The sequence below is a fragment of the Corticium candelabrum genome, chromosome 8 (genome assembly GCF_963422355.1).
Source record: "Corticium candelabrum chromosome 8, ooCorCand1.1, whole genome shotgun sequence".
Classification (NCBI taxonomy): domain Eukaryota; kingdom Metazoa; phylum Porifera; class Homoscleromorpha; order Homosclerophorida; family Plakinidae; genus Corticium; species Corticium candelabrum.
In genome coordinates this window covers 246,951-271,418 of record NC_085092.1, presented here as the reverse complement: position 1 = coordinate 271,418, position 24,468 = coordinate 246,951, and the positions used below count along the sequence as shown (strand labels likewise).

At 40.0% G+C, this 24,468-nt stretch overlaps 3 protein-coding genes across 8 annotated transcripts; 2 read left to right on the top strand and 1 right to left on the bottom strand.

Moving 5' to 3' along the window:
* The first annotated feature begins 24 nt into the window (after nucleotides 1–24).
* Nucleotides 25–1,025, top strand: LOC134183585 (arginine-hydroxylase NDUFAF5, mitochondrial-like). The gene has a single exon (XM_062651168.1). It carries the CDS (start codon nucleotides 25–27, stop codon nucleotides 1,021–1,023), a length of 999 nt encoding a protein of 332 aa, XP_062507152.1. The 3' UTR covers nucleotides 1,024–1,025.
* Nucleotides 1,024–22,861, bottom strand: LOC134183108 (disks large-associated protein 5-like). Of its 4 annotated transcripts, XM_062650568.1 has the most exons (15): nucleotides 22,439–22,860; nucleotides 17,211–17,404; nucleotides 15,113–15,466; nucleotides 14,729–14,893; nucleotides 11,391–11,482; nucleotides 11,149–11,328; nucleotides 10,844–10,957; nucleotides 9,788–9,862; nucleotides 8,743–8,886; nucleotides 5,492–5,582; nucleotides 5,244–5,389; nucleotides 4,393–4,536; nucleotides 3,778–3,868; nucleotides 3,373–3,676; nucleotides 1,024–1,283 (listed from the first exon to the last, which is right to left on the bottom strand). In XM_062650568.1, exons 1-15 carry the CDS (start codon nucleotides 22,813–22,815, stop codon nucleotides 1,139–1,141), a joined length of 2,616 nt encoding a protein of 871 aa, XP_062506552.1. In that variant the 5' UTR covers nucleotides 22,816–22,860; the 3' UTR covers nucleotides 1,024–1,138. The 4 variants fall into 4 exon arrangements, with proteins under 4 accessions (XP_062506552.1, XP_062506553.1, XP_062506554.1 ...); XM_062650569.1 differs by lacking the exon at nucleotides 8,743–8,886 and having other exon boundaries at nucleotides 22,439–22,861; XM_062650570.1 differs by lacking the exons at nucleotides 5,244–5,389; nucleotides 5,492–5,582.
* A 59-nt stretch (nucleotides 22,862–22,920) lies between these two features.
* Nucleotides 22,921–24,381, top strand: LOC134183506 (inositol monophosphatase 3-like). Of its 3 annotated transcripts, none has more exons than XM_062651065.1 (3): nucleotides 22,937–23,007; nucleotides 23,066–23,114; nucleotides 23,180–24,381. In XM_062651065.1, the coding sequence occupies exon 3, from the start codon at nucleotides 23,203–23,205 to the stop codon at nucleotides 24,253–24,255; it is 1,053 nt and encodes a 350-aa protein (XP_062507049.1). In that variant the 5' UTR covers nucleotides 22,937–23,007; nucleotides 23,066–23,114; nucleotides 23,180–23,202; the 3' UTR covers nucleotides 24,256–24,381. The 3 variants fall into 3 exon arrangements, with proteins under 3 accessions (XP_062507047.1, XP_062507049.1, XP_062507048.1); XM_062651064.1 differs by having other exon boundaries at nucleotides 23,066–23,118; XM_062651063.1 differs by having other exon boundaries at nucleotides 22,921–23,007; nucleotides 23,066–24,381.
* Nucleotides 24,382–24,468: the final 87 nt, after the last annotated feature.

The window sequence follows — 24,468 nt, the reverse complement described above, 5'->3', positions numbered from 1 at the left end:
CGTGAGTGATACATTAATATCAATATGAGACCGTCTTGTTTGTTACAACGCATTGCTTTCTATGCTCAACCAACTGCAGCATGGAGAGCTATCAGTTCTTTGTATAGTGGAGTTATAGACGTATTCGATCGTCGCGCCAAACGCCGCCAGAAAAATCGGACATGCGTGGGCGTGGACGAAGATTTTACTACTTACCATTACCTTAGAGATGAGGTGGCCTACAGGGTCGTTGACAGAATGAGAGACGTATCTAGGTCGTTTGAGCTTGGTTTGGATTTGGGTTGTGGTCATGGTCACATAGTTCAGCACATTGATCAATACGATATGCAACAACTCGTTCAATGTGACCTCGCAGAAAAAGTCATTCTTACCAGTCACGTGCATCAAGCTATTCCTACAACACGGTTACATGTTGATGAGGAGTTCCTTCCATTCAAAGACAACGTGTTTGATGTCGTGTTGAGCAGTTTGAGTTTGCACTGGGTGAACGATTTACCGGGATCATTACAACAAATATGTGAAGTGTTGAAGGAGGATGGATGTTTCATTGGCTCTATGTTTGCAACAGATACATTATATGAGCTCCGATCATCTTTTCTGCTAGCTGAACAAGACAGAGAAGGTGGCATGGGACAACACATTAGTCCATTCACTTCCATGCAAGACATGGGAGGCCTATTAACTCAAAGTGGTTTTAATTTGACAACCATTGATATAGATGACATTGTTGTGAATTATCCGACCATGTTTGAGTTGATGAAGGACTTGAGGAGAATGGGAGAAAACAATGCAGTACGAAGACGAAGAAGTTACATACCAAGGGAAACACTCATAGCAGCTGCTGCCATCTACAAGACGTTGTATGGTAACGAGGACGGTAGCATCCCAGCAACATTTAGGATCCTGTCTGTGATTGGATGGAAACCAAGCAAGTCACAGCCCCAACCTGCAGCAAGAGGTTCTTCGGTAGTTTCGTTAAAAGATTTAGAGGAAATTGTTAGCAATGATAGAAGGAAGACATAACCAGCTTTCCTATTCATACTATATTTACTTTTATAAAACTTCCATTACATCAAACAAGAAATGTTCACATACTCTACTTAGTTACTTCAACATGTACTTGTGTGTTTACATTAGATCAATTTAATGACTTGTTAGGCAAGTAGTTGTAATCATATGGAAGGTCTTGCAGGTCGTCCACAACTGTCTGGTCACCATAGTGTCTGAAATTGCGTGCAGATCTTAGGACTGGTGTGAAACAAGATTCGATGCCCAGTTCGTCTCTACAGAATAAGCAAAAACCACGTAGTTACGATCCTGTATCCTACAACAAATGCTAGTATGTATTTGTACATGATGTTATAATAAAGAATAACTGCTACTGTAACCACTAAAGTAATTTATCTTTTTTAAGAGTTTATTTTGTGTTGGTCTACACTATAGCATTTACACTATATTTCAGAACCGTTTCAGGTAAAGTAGAAATTGATCTAGATGCCCAAAATCAGCATCAAAACAAGGCATTCATCAAGTAGTTTTAGTCTGTAAAGTAATGGCAATCTTGAAGAAAACTTATCTCGTTCAGACTGGTTCTGAAGTTGCTGGTGTGAATGCTGTATACAATAACAGTAAATGATAGTTATCCTATGTCCACATTATCCAATGTCTACAATACACTTGAGATTGGTAATAATAAATTCTGCTATACGAAGGTGCCCATCTGGTGCTATGATGCTGCATGCAGCGACAAGACAAATTTTGCAGCGCTAAGACAAGTAAGGTTTTGATAATACTCTGCCACGTCCATTGCAATAGACGGGTAACGTGTCAATATGCAAAACAAAACAGCAAATGATTCCTGTATACTGGGCAAGCAGATGAAAGTAGGTCTCAGTCTGGCTCTAAAACCTGAACTCCCACCAATACCCACTATAGACTTCAACATGGCAGCAGAAGTTTTCACCAGGAAGTGCAGTACCCTGTTCTGCAAGTAGTAGCAAATATAGCTCGAACTTCCAGACCAGAGAGCGCACAAAGCATGCAAATTCTAGTCTGGACCACAACGATACTAAAATGATTTCGGAAGTACTTATCACAAGCGATGCTAAATGGTAGTCTAACAGCGTAGGATCGTTTTACCCAGATCAACATATCATTTGTAAATGCCATGAGATCTCACAAACGAAGAAGAGACGTCTGCAGCGTTTGCAGTGATATCTAGTAGACGGCATGAAACCACAACTCTTTGATTCTCTGGCAGACCGCTAGCTAGTCTAACCACTTGACTAGCGAGACTACCACTCGACCAGTCATCAAAGATAATGGTGTCGCCGTAAGCTTGAAAAGATCAAAGAACTAAAGCTGAAACTAAAACTAAGATGTGTGCGTGCACCAGAGTCTTCATCACGGCTCTGGCGTGCACTTAGCCGCCCATGAGGATTTCATACGTGTGCAATCAGCGTTAGTGCACTTAGCATAACCAATTATTGCTAAACCAATCAGAATTTGCAACCGACATTCCGGTTCTAAGACGCTGATTGGCTTAGAAGGCTATTTCCAAAATCATTTTAGTACCATTCTGGTCAAGACTAGAGTTCGCGTGTTGTGCTCTAGTCTGGAACTTCGAGGCTATAGCAAATACACAGTCAATAACCAGCTTGCTGGGTTAGTGCATCCTAGTCTCAACACCATCCTCAGCTTACCAAGACAAAGTTAACATGTATTTCCTTCATGTAGCAAAGAAACTACCAGAAATACAAGGGTGGGGTACACTATTGGAGGGTTCTGAAACACAGACGGCAGCTGTCATAGTGTGACTGCATCGTATAGAAATCTTGATGCGATCGCATGAGATTCACATGCGAGTCTCTTTCAAAAGTTGTTTATGCATGCGAATTGGCCGATTTCGCATGCAAAGACTATGAGGCTGTTGGTACCGCCTGATTTGAACTTGAACGCCTGTATGGCATTATATGTAACAATAAATGACTCAGCATTCTGGGGACAGTTTTCCTTTTAAAACTTTTCTTAAAAGAGTGCAGTAATCAATGGAACTGTTTGTTGATGCTAATTCTGTGTTGAGTTGTTTCTATCTAGCAGTATATTCAGAAAGCATCCCCATGGAGCTGCATGTTGCAAGGCATGCAGCTCTAGCATCAGTATAACATTACTAATACTGTAATGTCTTGTTATTACAGTATAGTAAAGTAAGTAACTGTATGATAACGTTTTAGTACTTGAACAGACTATTTCAAACTTGGGCACCCCTGACTATAAGGTATTGAAGTACACTGTACCATTAATCTAAACTACATGCAATGATACATCTGAGGATCAAGTTGTATGTAACCAATACAATATATGGGTACTAACCTCAATTGTTTAGATGGCGTCACTTCTGCAAATTTCCTCACTAATCCTTGCAGATCTGTCATTTGATCTTCCTCTTTCAACGTGGAAGGTGTAAAAGTCATAAGGCTTGATCGGTCTCTTCGTACATCAACTCCTGCAGATTGCCTGTGGTTTAATGTAAACTCTGCAAGCAGCTCACAAACTGCTTCTTCATCAGAATAATTTTCATTGTTTAAGTTCTGATCAGATGATACACTGCTCGACTGCTGTTTACTCGTATGGCCGTCTTCTCCAGTTGAACTATCAGAAACCTCTTGTCTTGTCTCTAAAAAAGTTTATCAGACGTGATAAAAACAAAACTGACTGAAGAAAGGAGAATGTTATGCTACAGTCATGTGAAAAGAATGACACCTACGTACAACTTACCAAATCTTTCTTGCCTGCTAGAAATGTAGTCCAACATATCAAAGTTAGGGGCAAGAGCAGGTGGAGTGGACATGTCAGTTGTTACACGTTGCTACATGGTCAACAACAGCAAAACATAACAATTAGACAAAATGTAATCCCTCACGTAACAATTAAGTTCTGGTGACTATGGTGGGACATTGGTGTCAAAATTACATACTTTGTACTTAATTAAATTTCAAAAATTAAAAAAGCAAAAGATTCTTGACAAATAAGTTACATTCTCCTGCGTCTGCATCTTCCAGTAAAAGGTCATCAGCTTCTCTGATTTTCTGGCAATTAAATATCAGAAAGCACGTTTGTGAATGGCTGATACAACCAAAAACCATGCAATGGCAATCCCTCCCCAACTCCTGTTCAGCGACCTTCTACAGTTGGCTGCGTAGATTGTTCTTGAAGTACACTAATTCATGTGACTTTCAGAGGACAAGAAAGGAAATACGTATCTTCATCAAGAATCTCTTTTTAACACTCTTATCTGGCCACACCACTGCTAATAGTTTAATTATTTGTATGCACTCATCAAATATGTCAAACCTAGTTCTCACAAGTCAAGCATTGTCTATTACCACTTACTTCAGACACATTGTGCTTGGTAGCTGACTTCAAAATAGAACTTCTTAGGGAATATGGTTTCCCATTTTTCTTCAAATTAGTAGTCGGTGTCTTGTTTGTATTGGTCTCACTGACATCCACTGCTGTTCCACTGGCACACATCATCTAGGCATAAAACATTAATTAGTTTGAATTAGTGACTGTCCTCACTGTATACCTTCAAATTTAATTTCTAAAATTTTACAGTATTACTGAAAGTCAGACTGGCCCTTACAACTAAAATACATTTAGATATTGGCAATAATCACTATTAATTACCACATTCTTAGTGGCTAAACATAGATTTGTGTCACAAAACACTGAAGTGTGGCATATAATATTTAAAGCTGCTGGGTCATAATTATATGCATGTGTGACGTACTCAATAACACTATCATTCTTGAAAATGTTATTTTAAGTTTAGCCTAACCATAACTCCAAGTGAGAAACCAATTACACATCTATAGTAATACACTGTAGTCCAGTATCTATGTACACACCAACAATTAAATTAACTAGCTGCCTGTGTGTTGTCTAGTGTGCATTCTGGCTCAATCTTTGTTTTACACTTAGTAAATAGCCCTTCTATAATGCAAGAAACATTTTGATGTAGTTTTCTCATATCTTTGTATGAAGTGCAAGGTGAAACATGTTGTATGTTCATAACTAATGTCTGATAGTACATGCATGTACCTTAATTTGCAGTTAGTGAGTGCAAGTCTGTGCTAATTGCTGCAAGAGCACTATTCCTTACATTGTGTGGTCATGCTGTAAAGCCTAAGTAAGCACAATACTCTGAACATGCATGTTTAGACTAATACAATCGCAGTTACTGTTTGCTGAGCTGCTGCTGTTTGTTCAGGTGCATCAGAATAATTTTCATTGTTCAACTTCTGATCAGATGATACACTGCTCGACTGCTCTTTACTCGTATGGCTGTCTTCTCCAGTTGAACTATCAGAAACCTCTTGTCTTGTTTCTACAAAGTTTATCAGACGTGATGAAAACAAAACTGACTGAGAAAAGGAGAATGTTGTGCTGCAGTCATGTATGAAAAGAATGACACCTACATACAACTTACCAACTCTTTCTTGCCTGCTAGGAATGTAGTTCAACATATCAAAGTTAGGAGCGAGGGCAGGTGGGGTGGAGATGTCAGTTGTTACAAGTTGCTGCATGGTCAACAACAGCAAAACATAACAATTAGACAATTTAATCCCTCACGTAACAATTAAGTTCTGGTGACTATATATATAGTGGAAGATTGCATGATGTCAAAATTACATATTGTACTTTACATTTGAGTATACACTTTGTTACATTAGCCTACACAGTAGACCCTCACATATCCAACCCCCTTTGGGCAAGCCACAGAGGAATAGGGTCAAACAGAGGAGGTACTGCATGCACCACCCTATCCAGAAGTTGGGACGGGAACTTCTATGCATTCCGAGGTCTGAGAGCGTAGCGATCGTTCCACAGTTCTGTTTCTACAGTAGCTGCATTGCTAGTAATTTGCTACCAAGTGAAATCTAAGAGTGTGGAACACTACGCTCACCTAGAGCAGTCTGCATCCCATTATGATCGACTTGAAAGAAGGATTGGGTTCTCGATTGCTGCTTGTAACTTCCACTGCCCACTGCACAAGAAGAGAGTCTAGAATAATACACTAGCACGTAATTTATACGCATTCTATTGCCCTATATAGCTATTTCACCGTAGATCTAGATGTATACTAAATGTGCATACAGCTAGAGACTAGACGTTATCTAGAACTTCATGACTTGCACTGTTAGATCACAGTAGCATAAACAGAACGTTGGATGAGAGAGACACTTCGCAACAGACCAGTGAACATGGACACAGACAACTTCCGTAAACCAAAAATGGATTTCATCGTCACAGTTGCGAAGTCAAATCTTGGATCTTTGAGATTTCTCAATGCAACATCTTTCCACAACTATTGCTATATTCAAAACAGCACTTAATGGCCCAAAGATCCCACGTAGACAAATGTAAAGGCATGATCAACCCACAGACCCTCATGATGACGCAACTCAAGACACGTCAAGATTTGGGCTACTATTCCAATCCTATGGCTAGAGTAACATGTAAAACAACACCTTGCATCGCAGACACTTTGAATAGGGTCACACTCTTGCCAAACAGATCAATCAAAGTATTGACCGCTCCCACTGCTGTAAGGCGTCTTCTCAGTTACTGCACATGTGTGAAAGCATGCACTACCTCCTCTGAGGGTCAAATAAGTGAAAAGAACAGATAAGCAAATCATTGGAATTTCAAGCGCAGTGTCCAGGATAACGAGCAGACAAGCCTATTCTTTACTATTGATGCCCATAGTTTGGCAATAGCATATCCAATTACAGCAGTGTGGTGCTGTCTGCAATAATAGCTTTAATTAACACCTAAACTAAACAATTTAGCACATCGTTGTCAGTTTTGGTGGTGTCTGCTTTATCAGTTTCAGTAGACTACTACTTGGTTAAAATGGCTGCTTTCAGTTTCCCACAGTCGGACCTTCCTCACTACAATGTTGATGACATAGGGATGAAAGCTACCCTACCAATGCGCCACACGTGGTTTCGTTCCCCTGTCTGTTCATGGTAACAGCACTGTTTTTATCACTCTGCTAGCTGCTTGTGGCCAAAGATGACAAAGAAAATCATACTCACATACACACATTTGTCATGAAGGAGTTGCAAGACAATCCAGAGCATTAAGCTGACCTGTTTTTAGCACAAGCAAAGACACAACTACTCGCAAACAGGTCATTTCGTTTGAACTCCCTTCTCTCACAGACACTTTCAAGGCTGCTTTCAGCGTCTTTTCAGACGGCATAGCTGCCAACCTGCCAACGCACGGCGTATATTTGTAGAACCTATTTAATCAATAGTAAGAACACTATGAATTACAGTAATGTATTGTCAAGAATTAATTGGTGAATCAGTATTACTTAGACTGTCACTATCTCATTCTGGTATCATGTTACATGTAGTTGAACAGAGCACTGACAAGTTATTATAGCTGTGTGTAACAATTTATGGGAAACAATGTCAGATCAAATTTAGTTGTCCGGCCAAGCATAGAAATGACCAGACACACTCCAGCCATGTATAAAGCCCATCCTGGACACTGAAGCATACCTCAGAGTTTCAGTCCACTTTTGAGTCTCAGATGTACCCATGGTCTGAACTCTGAAACATGTACGCTAGTGATAAAATGATTGCACAAAGACGTAATATGCGTACTATATGCAAATTATAATCGCCAAACTAACCCTACTGTCTGTTCCCCATAAGTGTGAACTTTGAAAATCATCAATATCTCTGCTGTTTTTTGGGACTTTCGCGATGATCTCGGTATTGTTAGAAACCGCTAGGTCTGGCATTTCTGTTTATCAAATTATCTAAGCCTTTCCTACAAACAAAACGGAAGAATAGTACTTGTGCATATCAAACACAAACGGGTGAAGCAATGACTATTATCCAATTATCTTGTAAGACCAACGGATCAGCAACTGGAACCATTTAAGATAATTGGTATAACATGGTCCAACTGGACCAGCTCTTAGTGCTCTAATGAGCACACCTGGTGTGACCTCTACTTCATTACTCACTTCCGAGTTCATGCTTATGGGGAACAGACAGTAGAAGCCTTCATATCTTCGGTTGCCATCACTGCACTTTCCACTGCGCTTCACAAACGATTTGGTGATGTCATATCAGTTTTGTGAAAAGGGTCAGATATGCAAGGGTTACTCTATTCTTTTACTTCAGGTTATTCATTAAGGCATATTCTCTATGATGATGAGTGCAAAAATAATTAAACTATCAGATGTGCTGGCCACTGCTGTGCTACTACAATGGATTACTGAATTGTATGCACTTGATGGTGATGTCGCATATTGACTACTTAAAATTTAAGAATTGAAAAAGCAAACGATTCTTGATAAATAAGTTACATTCTTCTGCATCTGCATCTTCCAGTAAAAGGTCATCAGTTTCTCTGATTTTCTGGCAAATATCTGAAAGCACGTTTGTGAGTGTCGGATACAACGAACAGCCATGCAATGGCAATCCCTCCCCAATCCTGTTCAGCGACCTTCTACAGTTGGCTGCGTAGACTGCTCTTGAAGTACACTAATTCATGTGACTTTCAGAGGACAAGAAAGAACCACGTATCTTCATCAAGAATCTCTTTTTAACACTCTTATCTGGCCACACCACTGCTAATAGTTTAATTATTTGTATGCACTCATCAAATATGTCAAACCTAGTTCTCACAAGACAAGCATTGTCTATTACCACCTACTTCAGATACATTGTGCTTGGTAGCTGACTTCAAAACAGAACTTCTTAGAGAATATCGTTTCCCATTTTTCTTCAAATTAGAAGTCGGTGTCTTGTTTGTATTGGTCTCACTGACATCCATTGCTGTTTCGCTGGCACACGTCATCTAAGCATAAACGTTGATTAGCTGGGCCACACTAAAAAGTTTTTTTGTTTTGAGCAACCCGACCGACTGTCGTTTGGAGGTTGCTGCTTCAATTTTTTTTCAATTTTCTTGCGGCATTTGTTTTCAAACATGTTAAATGCATGTGTGTCTCAATTATATTCCTGTCGCATGCAGTGCACATAAATGTACGAGGCTAGAATTGCACAGTACGTGTAGATATACACAATGTGTACATGTACGTATCATGCCTGCATTGCAATTTCTGGAATGGCGGTCGTTCCATGGATACTGCGGGTCAAAAAATTAATCGTCTCTACTAAAGACATTCTTTGAATGGTAACATCAGATGATGATGCAAGCCTACACAGCGTTTGATGTGTTCAGACAGCATCAGATCCAAGAATTCGCTGTGATGCAGTGCCGGATGACAATGGCAGATACATTTAGAGTTTGGTAGACATCATGTACTTTTATCTTGGAGGTTGTTACGGCATTGACAACTTGTCAGCAAGTTCCGGTTGAAAGTGCATGTAAACGACGTGCCAATGCAGAAGGCGTCGGAGCAGCGTCTTCTCTAACCACTTACATCTGCACGAATCTGACAGTACAGCCATTGTCATTATGTAATTGATAGGGACTGCTGGCCTCGTATGCCCGGTTGATGTCTGTGCCAGTTAAGGTACTGTACATTGTGCGGTTCATTGCTCATGGATTGTAAATAATGATCGATGGCCACCATGTAATGCATTTAGTGTATGTATTTTTAAATATAAAAATGTAGAAAATAAAGAAATTATGACCAACTGACCGCAATTTTTACTCCATGTTACCCAAACAAAATTTTTTTGGGGTGTGGCCTTAGTTTGAATTAGTGACTGCATGTCCTTACAGTACTGTATACCTTCAAATTAGAAGTCGATGTCTTGTTTGCATTGGCGTCACTAACATCCACTGCTGTTCCACTGGCACACGTCATCTAGGCAAAAACATTGATTAGTTTGAATTAGTGACTGTCCTTACTGTACACATGTATACCCTCAAATTTAATTCCAAAAAAATATTACTGAAAGTCAGACCGACTCTTACAAAATACATTTGGATAATGTCAGTAAAATCACGAATTACTTAGCAGATTTATTATGCCATTCTTAGTGGCTAACACAGATTTTGTGTCACAAAAAATTGAAGTGTGCCACATAATTAAAGCTGCAAGGTCACAATTACACACATGTGTAACTCAATAACTGTCATTTGAAATGCCTATACAAACTCGACAAATGGTCTTAAGTTTAGCCTAACCAATAACTCATAGCAAGAAATCAATTACACATCTATACATTATAGCCCAGCATATCTATTTACACACCAAGTGTGCATTCTGGCTCGTTCTTTAATTATTTTGTTTTGCACTTAGAAAATGACGGTTTTGCAATGCTAGAAAAAGGAAATGGTTTGATGTAGTTTCTCCTCTCTTTCTTTGAAGTAGCCAGTTGAAACACGTTGTATATTCATAACTAATGTCTGACTGTACATACATGTACCTTGTAGTTAGTGTGTGTGTAAGTCTGCTAATTTCTGCAAGAACACTATATAGCTATTCCTCAAGTTGCACGCACATAGTCATGCTGTAAAGCCTAAGCACAATACTGTGAGAACATGAATGCTCAGTCTGCTAATACAATCGCAGTTACAGTTTGCTGAGCTGCTTCTAGACCATTTGTACACAGTGCAACAAGACCATCTAACAAGTAAAGAAGATTTTGACTCATACATGAGCAAAATAGTGAAAAAAACACTTTAGCCGTCAAAGTGATCAATACAAGAGCACAATGTACATGCAACAGTTTGCTGTAATCTCTGTAGAGTAATAGTACTGTATATATATATATATATATATATATATATATATATATATATATATATATATAGTATGCAGCTGTTATAATTTAGAACAAACCTCAAATGGTAGATCATCATTGTTAGGCTTCTTAGCAGCCATCATTTTCGCCTTGAATTGCCGCAGATGTAACCTCCTAGTTGTGTCAGTTGCAGAAGCTGCCTCCACTTTCTTCTATTAATTAAATAACAAAAATATAGAACACACATATCTGTAAGCAAACAACAATTAGACAGACAGACAGAGAAAAATGGCAGGCAGGCCACATGTACACAAGCAAAACTTTGAATAGCTAAAACAAACAATTATTACAACATTTCAATAGATATCACCAGCTGTCGTATTGTTGTAAGTTTTGTAGCTACCTTTTTAGCTCGTCGCTTCCCCTGTTTTCTAACTATCTTCTTTTCTTCTATTTGCCAATGGTTTGCCTGGAGTTGACTTAGTTGTTCAAACTGGCTATTGATGTCGGTCACCTGACAACTTATCATATCCCAGAATCCCTGGAGATCCGACACTTCAGCTGTCTTAACAGCACTAGGATCCTAAAATAAATACAAAGCAATAAAAAGCTAAACAATGCATACACAAATATCTTCCTCTCTACCTCGGCTAAGTCACAGAGTTGACTGAATTGATGAAATCTTTGTCGTATCAGTAATTGTGCTTTACCAACAGCCGCGTTGATCATACCTACAACTGTAACAACGTGCACTTGTACTGCTGTTATTGAAATTCAAAATTAGTGCTAAGACCACTTATGGATGAAATGTGTGGGTGTAATCTTTCAAACATTGTTTAGCAGTTGCTCACCACATCTACCCATATAGCATTGTCACAATTTGTGTACATGCAAAATCTTCTAAAACTGTGTTATATATTGACCATGTCCAACAAAATAGAACTTTCAAGACAAAGGTGTCGATTAACATGCTGATAAAGATGAAATAAATGTCTGTGCTCATAGTTCACAACCGTTTACTCGCAGTAGATTGAAACATGTTGCAATATTTCACACTTACACATGGCACAAGTTTTTCTTGCCAATACATAAGCAATAAACTCTTGACCCTGCCGTGCCATACTATAGAGTTGTTGCTCTAGCTGCTAGATCAACATTTGGAAAATTGTCGTACACTCAAACCTCCCTAATCCGGACAGTATGGGACCAGCCGCTGTCCAGATTCTAGAAATGTCCGGAAGATCTATAGATATAGTTAACCCGCATTATATCCTCACAATCTCAGACCGTTGTAATGTAGGGTTTGGTGAACATCATACACCATTTCTGCCTACAGTATGCTTGTACAGTACTGTACACGCTTGTACTACACTGTAACGTACATGTGTACTTTGTACAGTGCCCCCACGCATAAACGCCCATAACTTTGGCACGGCCTAGCGCAGGCCCCCGAGGTCATACGCTATAGCTGATTAGATGCGCGTGGTCCTTGATATGAGGGCTTTCTGGTAATGTAATTATGATGTCACAGAATCTTCTAGAAGAAAGTTAGTAATACAAGGCGGTGATTGGCTGTCGATAGGGGCGTTGACTGTTACTGATTGGTTGATAAACTTAGCTCCGCCTTTTACTGTTGCAACGCTATGTGGTCGCACAGCAACCGTGCCATATTCTTGCACCTGCCTTCTTTGCCGTGTGTCAGAGTGAGCAACAGCTGTTCAGAGACAGAAGAAGTGTTTTGAACAAGGTTAGACGAAAGCAAATGAATGTTCCTGTTGACCAAAAGGAGGGTCCCCATTTTGGGAATGACGGGTTAGTGTCTCCTTCGCTAATGTCTGACTACGTGAAAGACCTATCCGAAGTTTCTGCCAGTTCTTGTGAACTCGGGCAACTTTTACCAGACAAGGAGACTTTAGATAAAGACATTCAGAACTGTTTGGACAACTGGGTTGTCACTCTCACTACAGAAGACCGAATGATTCTTAGTCTTGTTGTTTTTCAGGTGTTTCGATCCTTAGTTGTTTTGTATAGTTTTTAGATCTTAGGTTCTGTGTAGCTTTTTGGTTGTTTTTTTGCTGTAAGTGAAAAATATTTATGGATGGCATAATACAGAATGTTGCACATATTCATGTTGTCATATCTTTGCGTCAAAAGCATCAATCAGAAATCCCCACGATGAATATTTTAGAAATCGTCTTGGCTATGTTATCCTTGCGTTTCACCATATTCTGTTACCGTTTTGTAGAGACTTACGACCGTATGTGCACCCCTCTTCAGGGGCCTTTCTCTTCAATATCTCAAAAACGAAAGCACGTTTTAAAAATCGCCACGATGATTACCTAGATAATCATGTCATGTCCCTTTCTGCAAAATAACTAGTTAAATAATGAAACACCGTAGCGTAAAAACGGACAAATGTGCAATATGAAGAAAATGTGCTTCCTCGATCGAGACCCGCTGTAAAACGCAACTGTTTGTTGAGTTCTTTCACAACGAGATGCGGCTACGATAGCTGAATCTTGTTCCCGAGTTTAGTCGATAGACATGACAGAACATTTGAATTACGCGCACTTTCCTGACATCACTCCCGGATGGGCGTTTATGCGTGGGGGCACTGTACTACAGTTACATACGTTACATACAGTAGTATGATATGCACTGGCCCGTGATAGTCAAGACGGGCTTTGAGAATTGAGTGTTTATACAAGAAGTTTCTTGCCAAAGTGATTACCCTCGAAGTCCCAAGACCTAATATGCACTGGTAAACTGTCCGGATCTTGGAGGTCTGGATTAGGGAGGCTCAAGTGTATAATTTTTTCTGTCCACAACAACAAAAGTAGAAACTAATCTACCAATCTACCCTTAGATTTAGCCTCGTGTAGCCAGACCCTTACCCCGCCCTTACGTCGCACAGGAGAAAGGGTCTGGTGACGTTTCCTTGATGTTGCTATGTTGCCACATCACCAATTTTCCGATAAACTAAAGACCCTATAATTGTTATAAAGAGGCAAGATAATATTACCGCTTCTCATGCCAGTGGTTGCCTGCTGAGTGTCTACAGGATGTAATCATCAATGTTATCTTCGACTCTAGGCAAGCCATGAATAATGTTCATGGCCTGTATCGTTGAACAGTCATCGCAAGGTGAGTTTGTGTTGCGAAATGTTGTCAAAATGGTGTGTACACGCGCCCTTTACAGTCATTGATTTCACTATGTAATGCCGGTGCGTGTGGTGACAAGCACATACGTGTTCGGTTAGCTAGTAAGTAGGCTAGCCAGTGAGAAGCTAGACACAAGGCTGTGTGGCAATGTACTAGTGCTCTGCATGTTTCTTACAATGAGGCGATATCATGCAGTGCACAGTCACCGTCAGTTGTTGTGTTGTTACCTGGACGTGTTTCCAGTGAACTCTTGACAACTACGTGAACTTCCTGAGAATATATGAGATCATCGCCTCGCCATACAGTCTAGCGTCTAGGTTCTCACTGGACTAGCCTACTCACTAGCTGAACACGGACATGGTCATCCAACCGGTATTGGTAAGTGAAAATCAATGACTGCAAAAGGTGTGCGCATACACCATTTCGACGACATTTCGCGACAACAACTCACTCACGATGGCTGTTCAATGGTAAGGCCATGAAATGTTCTTTCGTGGCTTACCTAGAGTTTGATAACATCAATGATTACTTCCTATAAACACCCAGCACAACCTACTTTGCACAAGAAGCGGTAATATTATCTCGCCTCTTTATAACATTTTAAGGGTTTTAGTTCACCAGAATTCGGTGATGCAGCATCATGGCAAGGTCAAAGGAACCTCACCAGACCGTTTCCCCGCCGGAATGTTGAGGGTGGGATTAAGGTCTGGCTACACGAGACTACCTTAAATTGTTGTGTATTTTACCCAAATACTTATGCAATCAGGTTATGAATTCAAAGCCAATGAGTAATGACTATTTTGATACGAAAAAGAACTCACCATCATCATCTTCTTGTTCGTCCTTTTCTGCTACAATCTGATTCCATGTGTCACACAGTGACTGTAATCGTTGTGTCTCTGATTCAATCAACTGGCGAAAAGGAGCAACTGCCAAACGCTTTGTGTCAACCCAATTTGAGACAACATCATCACTACTGGCATCATCTGTTATGAAAACAAAAAACACATATGAAATATCAAGGTGAATAGAATCATGAAGTACACAAAACAGTTTCAGTAACAAAGATTTAACACATAACAATTAACACAAACACAGACGAACAAATACATGCATGGACATGGACACACACACACACAAACAAACAAACAAACATGCACATACACAGTCACGTCAACCATAACATTATGTGGTAAAATATTTACCTTTCAATTCAGCTGCATTCTCCTTGTTTCCAGAATTGCCTTCTTTCAAATCACTCTTCCACCACTCTTGTGCATCCTCGTCATCATTGATGACTACCTCAGACCATGGTGAACTTGTGGAACCACAGTCCGAATTGACAGCTCTGACAGTGACCAACTTGCTAGCTGCAGATTCTGAGATCTCCTGATGGCAGCCGATTGTCTCTTTGTATGGATTTACTGCAGCAACGTCCTTATTAGATGGTTGAAATGAAAAGTGAAACGGAGAAAAAGGTTTGCTGAAATCAACGACCGATACTGTATTTAATGTAGACTCCAGTTGACTGACAAATGATTGAGGAACAGGCTCTGTTTCTAAACAAAAACCCAATTTGCAAATATAATGTTAATAACAATTAGCAACCAAGAATAATGTCTTTAGTTCAAGAAACATTCACATAACCAAAATTGTTTGTCCGACTACATTTTACAACTGCCGTAGTGTACTGTGTCAGTGAGTAGGTATATGTATTGATGCAGATACATTACACCTTTAGGGGCGGCCCAAAAATTTTGTTTTGTCCTTACCCACCCATCCACCCCCTAATACAAAACTAAATGTTAAAACCAACAATGTCTTAATATTTGTATAATATGTTAAAGGTGCAGGAACACAGTTGGACATGTGCACTGCATTGCTTTGAAAAGGGTGCACTTTTTCAAACACTCGATAACCGCAAGAACTTGCATGCTCTAATTAGCACTACAAGCAAAACTGACTGAAGTCTCTCTATAGCCTGAATTGGAACAATCAACATGTTGCAGTAAAACATTGCATTAGACCGTGTCTAGTAATTAAATCATATGCTTTTTAGATGTCGTTCTCAAAATGTTTTGTCTAAAATCTCAAACTGAGGTTGCTACACTGCAGTTTCTGTACAAGTCGACAAGCACCCTTGCACTTTGAGCCTGATTGGGGTTCCTTACGCTCTGCACATTACCAGACAACACACATCATGTTCCCATATGTTGCATCTGCCATAGTCACACGTCTTCCTCAGAATAACCAAGCACACTTAGTTCACAGTGAGCACCAAAAAATTTGTATTGAATAAAGCTTACACTGCTGCCTTGCCTGTCAATCAACACCTAAATAGCCATTTTGCAGTTGTTTCATCTATTGACGTTTGCGCATGCACAACCTATGAACAGATTTGAAGGACTTACTGGCGATTGAAACCGATTTTCTTGCCAAGACACTTGAACATATGTTACGTATAATAGCTACAATGCAAAAGCTACCTCACTTGACATCGGCTCAAGTGCGCATGTCCAACTGTGACCCTAAACCTTTAATTATCACAATTTAGCAATTAAATACCACACTTTTGTGTCTATGTCAGTTCTACCAGACAACAACTTCAGGCTACACTCTGCAGTATATTTAATTAAAGCTATATCTGTGTCTTACTTGGTCTATGAATATCCAAGTTTTTGGTCTAGGGTCATGGTGCTTACAATTAGCCAAGCTAGAAAACAAACAGTTGTGTGCATACAACGTCTCTTTGGCTTCCTGCTAATGACGCCCTTGCCAACAGCTCGTCACATGCAACTTCATCCCACTCATATGCTCCTTCCACAGTTTCTGTGCATTCTCCAGAAGGACATACTTCCTAGTGTCAGCTGGATTCAGCTTCCAGAGAGCCTCATTATATAACAGCATAATACGGTCCAACAGCATGCCCTAAGTTGGAAAAGAAGGATGCCTTCTTCATATGATGAGACATTTCACAGATATGACTGCCTGCCTACCTGAATGAGTCAACAGCTCCCGGATAATTTTCATACCCACCCACCCACTTACAAAAAATTTGTTTGAAAACAACATCATTAATTTTGGATGTTCCCTTACAGACATACATCTGAGTTCCCTGTGTAATGCTAGGTTCCTCTACTAAAGCATAAACTAGAAAGTGATATTTACCAATATATAATAACACATAGCATATGTATGTAAACATATTATACATGTAGTTGTTTATGTAAATCAAGGATAACTTCAAATGCTTTATATATTTGTGTATTAGCTACAAATGGATTCTACAATGTCGACACATACCTTTGGTTTTTGATGATATGGCACATTGAGTAGTTGTTAGTTTGATGGTCTTTTCTTCTCTGTTCTTACTAACCTTCTGGCTTCTTTCTTTTCCCCTGACTGTCTTTGCTAGTGACTGTGCACCTGATCTTGATGATTCTTTAGCTGCCAGTCGTGTTGATCGTCGTAAGATGACTGGCTCAGCATAAAACTTCCTGTAATACAGTAAATTCTAGAGCTCAAACCATTTTGTGTAACACAATTCTAAAAGTCAACAAAACTATAACTAACAAGATCAACAAAACAACAAATACTGTATTATTTGTGTAGTCGGAATATTGGTTGTAGTCAATAAGTGAGAAAAGATTAAGTGTCATTGTGAATGTATACAAATAAACTAAAGATAACAACAGTTGATACAAAATGAGGAGATATGCAGAGAATCAAGAAAACTAAGGAAACAAGGTTGACACATGTGTAAAAACAGAGAAAAGACAATGATAATGAGACTCCTTGTTATTGACTGCTTCCACTCACACCCCTACAGATGCTGCCCATGAGTTCAAATGAGCCAATAAAGTGCTGTACGTCTACTGTAAATTGAGATATGACATTTGGACACTTGAAGCATTTTGAGATCACATACATATGATGATGCACACAAGCACAGCTAGAGATGCACAGCGGAATACGACACATTTTCAAGTTAGTCAGACATCATGGTTTTATAGCCTACATCACACACTTGTCCATGCAATCTTCATGAAATGTGTCACATTAATTGCATTGACTGCTGCATTTCATGCCACACATGCACCTAGTTATACAAATAACTTTTCACATTGGACAATTTTGCTTGTTGGGGGCATTTACACTGAAATGGGTGCAACATGTAAAATACAAATTTGTCCATTATGATATGTGAGTTGTGTCACCTTTTGCATTGGTCAAATATTAAACAATGTGTAACTAGATGAATTTGTTTAATTCAACAAATTTTGCTCTCCAAATTCAGCTTAAGTGTATACGTCAATATGTAAATGTTGATTGGAACAAAACACTGTAGGCACCTTCTTAGTTTATTCAAACAATGTCCATGTCACGACTGTTATTTTCTGATCTGGGGATGTACTTCCCCAAACAGCATATGTTTAGCTAATTAGACTCGAGCGCCAGTCTCTCCCCGCTCCGCCATTCGCCGCATTGTCAATCTAATCCCAGTACAGTACGATACAGTACAGTACAGTACAGTACAGTAGAGTAGTACAGTACCATACAGTAGAGTACAGTAGAGTGCAGTAGAGTACAGTAGAGTACGATGCAGTAGAGTACAGTAGAGTACGATACAGTAGAGTACAGTAGAGCAGGGTTCGAAAAATGTGTTTGAATCTGGTCGCCAGTTTGGCCACCTAGAGGAACGATTGGTCGCCAAACTTTCACTAGTTTCTAAGTCAGAGATTCCAGAAGTAAACAAGTCATTAATATCACTGTTGAGACCCTTTCCCAGATTATCATGTTTGACATTAAATTAAGACCTAACTAGGAATTTGCAGTAATGTTGGATGAACATTGGCTAGTAAACACATCAATCTACAGTGTGGTACTTGGGATTCTTTTTATGTAATAGTATGAGTATTCATATTTTATAGAAACTTTCCACTAATTGTATAGCTACAACCAAACAAAATGTGCTTGTGTGGTTCTGTAATGTTAATAACAGGATTATGTGGTTTGTCATCACATCCACATCCTAACTATCCATCAATAAGACATGAGCATTCTTTGTGTTTTTAATTAAATTCTCTATATGACTCAGTGCCACTACTGATTTGCTGAGAACAGTACATCCGGTAACTCTCGAGGGAAAACCCCACCCCACGTGGTTTCCTATGGCTAGCTGTGTTAATCTCTGAAACGCGTGGCTTCATTCAACACCTAGATTTCACATGCAGAAACTTTTGTCTGAACAACCTTTCTTAGTAGCACTAGGAGACGTATGAGCTTCTGGACGTACACCTTGGTCTAGTTCTTGTGATAGAAAGACACTCAGGCAGCTTGCTGGAGAAAAGCTGTTTTGTTTTGCCACTTCCTACGCCCACCATTTGCAAACATCGGCATAATAGTGTTTATTTGTCTCAATTCAAGATGGTCAGGTTCTTTGAACAGAATAGAAAAGGATCTAAATAGGCAGTTGCCGTCACCTTCAACTACGATTGGCTGCGAATTTCATGTTTCATTCTGGAGAAACTGCTGCGCAACGGAGTCTCGTTGATGATAGAGCTGTTGACTTGGATTTATTGGTGAAGCCTATGAAGGATAGGAGTGACCACAATTGTTTGAAAAATTATACTCGCCTGCAGGTCTTTAGTTGGATTTGTCTGGAGCTGATGGCACAGACCAATCAGATAGGTACAGGCACTAGAGTCCGTAAAAATGATGGTGTACCAGAGAATAGCAATGACTTGCAATAGATTGCTAGGTGATACGTTGTTACACGATAAGTACGAAGGTGCTACATAGGCGGCATACGTCGCAGGGTGCCACTAAATGGTAGAAGTAGAAAGCGGAACTGAGCAGGTGGTTCCCATCCAAGAGCCGCTGCCACAAAAGACTAGAAACGACCAATATTTCTAGTCGCCAAATTGGCGACCACACTGTTCGTTTAGTCGCCAGCCATCTAGAAGTGGTCGCCATATGGCAACTTGGTGACCAAATTTTTAGAACCCTGGTAGAGTACGATACAGTAGAGTACAGTAGAGTACGATACAGTAGAGTACAATACAGTACAGTACGATACAGTAGAGTACAGTACTGTACAGTACGATACAGTACAGTACAGTACAGTACAGTACAGCACAATACAGTAGAGTACAGTAGAGTACAGTACGATACAGTAGAGTACAGTAGAGTACGATGCTGTACAGTACGATACAGTACAGTACGATACAGTAGAGTACAGTACTGTACAGTACGATACAGTAGAGTACAGTAGAGTACAGTACAGTACGATACAGTAGAGTACAGTAGAGTACAATACAGTACAGTACGATACAGTAGAGTACAGTACTGTACAGTACGATACAGTACAGTACAGTACAGTACAGTACAGCACAATACAGTAGAGTACAGTACGATACAGTAGAGTACAGTAGAGTACGATACAGTAGAGTACAGTAGAGTACGATACAGAAGAGTACAGTAGAGTACAGTACAGTACGATACAGTAGAGTACAGTAGAGTACAGTACAATACAGTAGAGTACGATACAGTAGAGTACGATACAATACAGTACAGTACAGTACAGTACGATACAGTAGAGTACAGTAGAGTACGATACAGTAGAGTACAGTAGAGTACAATACAGAAGAGTACAGTAGAGTACGATACAGTACAGTACAGTACAGTAGAGTACAGTACAGTAGAGTACAGTAGAGTACAGTACAGTACAGTACAGTACAGTAGAGTAGAGTACAGTACAGTACAGTACAATACAGTAGAGTACGATACAGTACAGTACAGTAGAGTACGATACAGTAGAGTACAGTACAGTACAGTACAGTACAGTACAGTACGATACAGTACAGTACAGTACAGTACAGTACAGTACATTACAGTACGATACAGTAGAGTACAGTAGAGTACGATACAGTACAGTACAGTAGAGTACGATACAGTACAGTACAGTAGAGTATGATACAGGAGAGTACAGTAGAGTACGATACAGTAGAGTACAGTAGAGTACAGTACAGTACAGTACAGTAGAGTACAGTACAATACAGTAGAGTACGATACAGTAGAGTACAGTACAGTACAGTACAGTACAGTACGATACAGTACAGTACAGTACAGTACGGTACAGTACAGTACAGTACAATACAGTAGAATACAGTAGAGTATGAGTACGATACAGTACAGTACAGTAGAGTACGATACAGGAGAGTACAGTAGAGTACGATACAGTAGAGTACAGTACAGTACAGTACAGTACAGTACAGTACAGTACAATACAGTAGAGTACGATACAGTACAGTACAGTACAGTACGGTACAGTACAGTACAGTACAATACAGTAGAATACAGTAGAGTATGAGTACGATACAGTACAGTACAGTAGAGTACGATACAGGAGAGTACAGTAGAGTACGATACAGTAGAGTACAGTACAGTACAGTACAGTACAGTACAGTACAGTACAATACAGTAGAGTACGATACAGTACAGTACAGTAGAGTACAATACAGTAGAGTACAGTACAGTACGATACAGTAGAGTACAGTAGAGTACAATACAGTAGAGTACAGTACAGCACAGTACAATACAGTAGAGTACGATACAGTACAGTACAGTACAGTACAGTTCAATACAGTAGAGTACAATACAGTACAGTACAGTAGAGTACGATACAGTACAGTACAGTAGAGTACGATACAGTAGAGTACAGTACAGTACAGTACAGTACAGTACGATACAGTACAGTACAGTACAGTACAGTAGAATAGAGTACAGTACAATACAGTAGAGTACGATACAGTAGAGTACAGTAGAGTACAATACAGTAGAGTACAGTAGAGTACAATAGAGTAGAGTACAGTACAGTACAGTACGATACAGTACAGTACAGTACAGTACAGTACAGTACAGTACAGTACAGTACGATACAGTACAGTACAGTACAGTACAGTACAGTACAGTACAGTACAGTACGATACAGTACAGTACAGTACAGTACAGTACAGTACAGTACAGTACAGTACGATACAGTACAGTACAGTACAGTACCGTACAGTAGAGTACGATACAGTAGAGTACGATACAGTACAGTACAGTACCGTACCGTACGATACAGTACAGTACGATATAGTAGAGTACAGTAGAGTACGATACAGTAGAGTACAGTACAGTACAGTACAATAGAGTACGATACAGTAGAGTACAGTAAAGTACGATACAGTAGAGTACAGTACAGTAGAGTACGATACTGTAGAGTACGATACAGTAGAGTACGATACGGTAGAGTACGATACAGTAGAGTACAGTACAGTATGATACAGTACAGTACAGTACAGTACGATACAGTAGAGTACAGTAGAGTACAGTACAGTACAGTATGATACAGTACAGTACGATACAGTAGAGTACAGTAGAGTTCGATACAGTAGAGTACAGTAGAGTTCGATACAGTAGAGTACAGTAGAGTACATTGCAGCACAGTATAGTGGAGTTTATCCGACTAGTGTACGGTTGCTAACCTTTTTGATGCTTGTGGCAATGCAGGTGGAGTTCTAGGTATGACATTCGACCTCGCCACAACAACAAACGGTCTGTGTTTCTTCCTATCCATCGCTTTCTTCTCCTTCTCCACTTGTCTGCTCGCTTTCCACTGTTGAAGCCTTTCACGCAACCTCACCGCCTCCGCTGTTTCCGTTTTGTTCATTTCCTTGCTCGATTTCGTCGTACCCGATACTTCCTCTTGTATTTCCCTCAAAGCCGCATGTCGACGTCTCATCACCGTCTCGTCTCGTTCGAGTTTTCGTCGTTTGGTTTCGTCTTTTGCCTTCAATAACCGCCTTATATCGCGGCTAGGACCGCGAGATTTGTACGCATCTAGTCGACGACCGCTCTCCATCTCAGATCTGACTTGAAATCAGTTCAAAGTGTCCTTCTCGATCGTGATTGGTTCTTTGGTGTTTTGATATAAACCAGTGGATCTTGGCGTCGCCGACGTCATTGGTACAGTACGACTTGACGTCATTGGTACAGTACGACTTGACGTCATCGAGAAAACTTCGCTGTGTTCGTAACCGAAACACACGCACAAGTATGGCTACAAGTGAATGCACATGTTAGACATTTATTAATGCGTTTTGTGACAAAAGGTGAAGTAGGTACAGACAACGACAACAGCTCTATAGCACGAACGCGAAAGTCAGTACGTACCAGAGATTGCCAGTCAGGTTTTGGTTGTACATACAGTACATGCTGAATGACAGAGTTGTCGGTGAAGAAGGTTATCATGGCAGCTAGAATACGACTGTCTCCTTTTGCAATTGTGTTAACAGTTTCCATTGGCGTGTTGCTTCTCTTTCTCTACAGTAGAGATCGTGTTCTGTTTCATGCACTAACTCGAGAGAAGGTTAGCATTGGCAAGCTCTTGTCTGCTGCAATAGATTTAGCGGAGAGAGCTGGGAAGGTTGTTGCTGAAGTAAGAACGTCTGATGGTCTTGGTGAAGAAGTAAAGGGTGAAACAGTTGAGGGAGCTAAGGAATATGTGACGAAAGGTGACATGGCATCACATAGAGCCATTGTTAAAGGACTGGTGAAGGCGTTTCCTGGCATTACATATGTTTCAGAGGAGCACGAGAAAGAGACAGAATTTGATGTAAGTTTTCCAAATGTCGATCGGAAAGAAGTGATGGAGATATCAATGCAGGATGACGTTGAATTGTCGAGAGTGGCGGTGTGGATAGATCCGTTAGATGCAACACAGGAATATACTGAGAAGTTGCTGCAATATGTTACTGTAATGGTGTGCATTACAGTAGATGGTCGACCAGTGGCCGGAGTGATTCACCACCCTAATTTTTCTGCTGAATTTCCTGCTGAAACAACATGGGCATGGGTTGGCCGTGGTGGTTCTGAAGGATTGGTACAGTCTGCTAGTTTGACTAAAACCAGGGAAATTACAGCTTCTATGGATCATCTTAGTCTAATTGTTTCTCGTTCACATGGCGGGGCAGTCAATGCATCTGCAAGGAAAGCATTTGGATTAGCAACAAAAGTTGTTCTGGCTGGAGGAGCAGGATATAAAGTATTGCAGGTGATTAGGGGCAAGGTGGATGGCTATGTTCATGTGACGTGCATCAAGAAGTGGGATATTTGTTCTGGTGATGCTATTCTTCGAGCCCTTGGTGGGAAGATGACCAAGCTGGATGGAGAAGAGATAGATTACTCTGCCGATATCACCCCTAAGAATGAAGGTGGTCTTCTTGCTTCATTAACAAATCATGAAAAAATGAGGAAGAAGCTAACTGCATCAGGCACCCAAGTTTCACCATGTCGGCACTAGGAACAATTGGCATTGTTATTTAGTGAAGTGTGTTGTTATCGCGTACTATTTTGTGACATGCATGTAGTTATGTAGAGTGGTGCTAATAGATTATATTACTAATAGATAAGCAGGTTTACATCATCAGGTCAGATGAATCTGCTAAATTGAAGAAGTCAGATACATTCCAAGACAGTCTAATTAATTAATTAAACAAGTTTCACTGCGTGACAA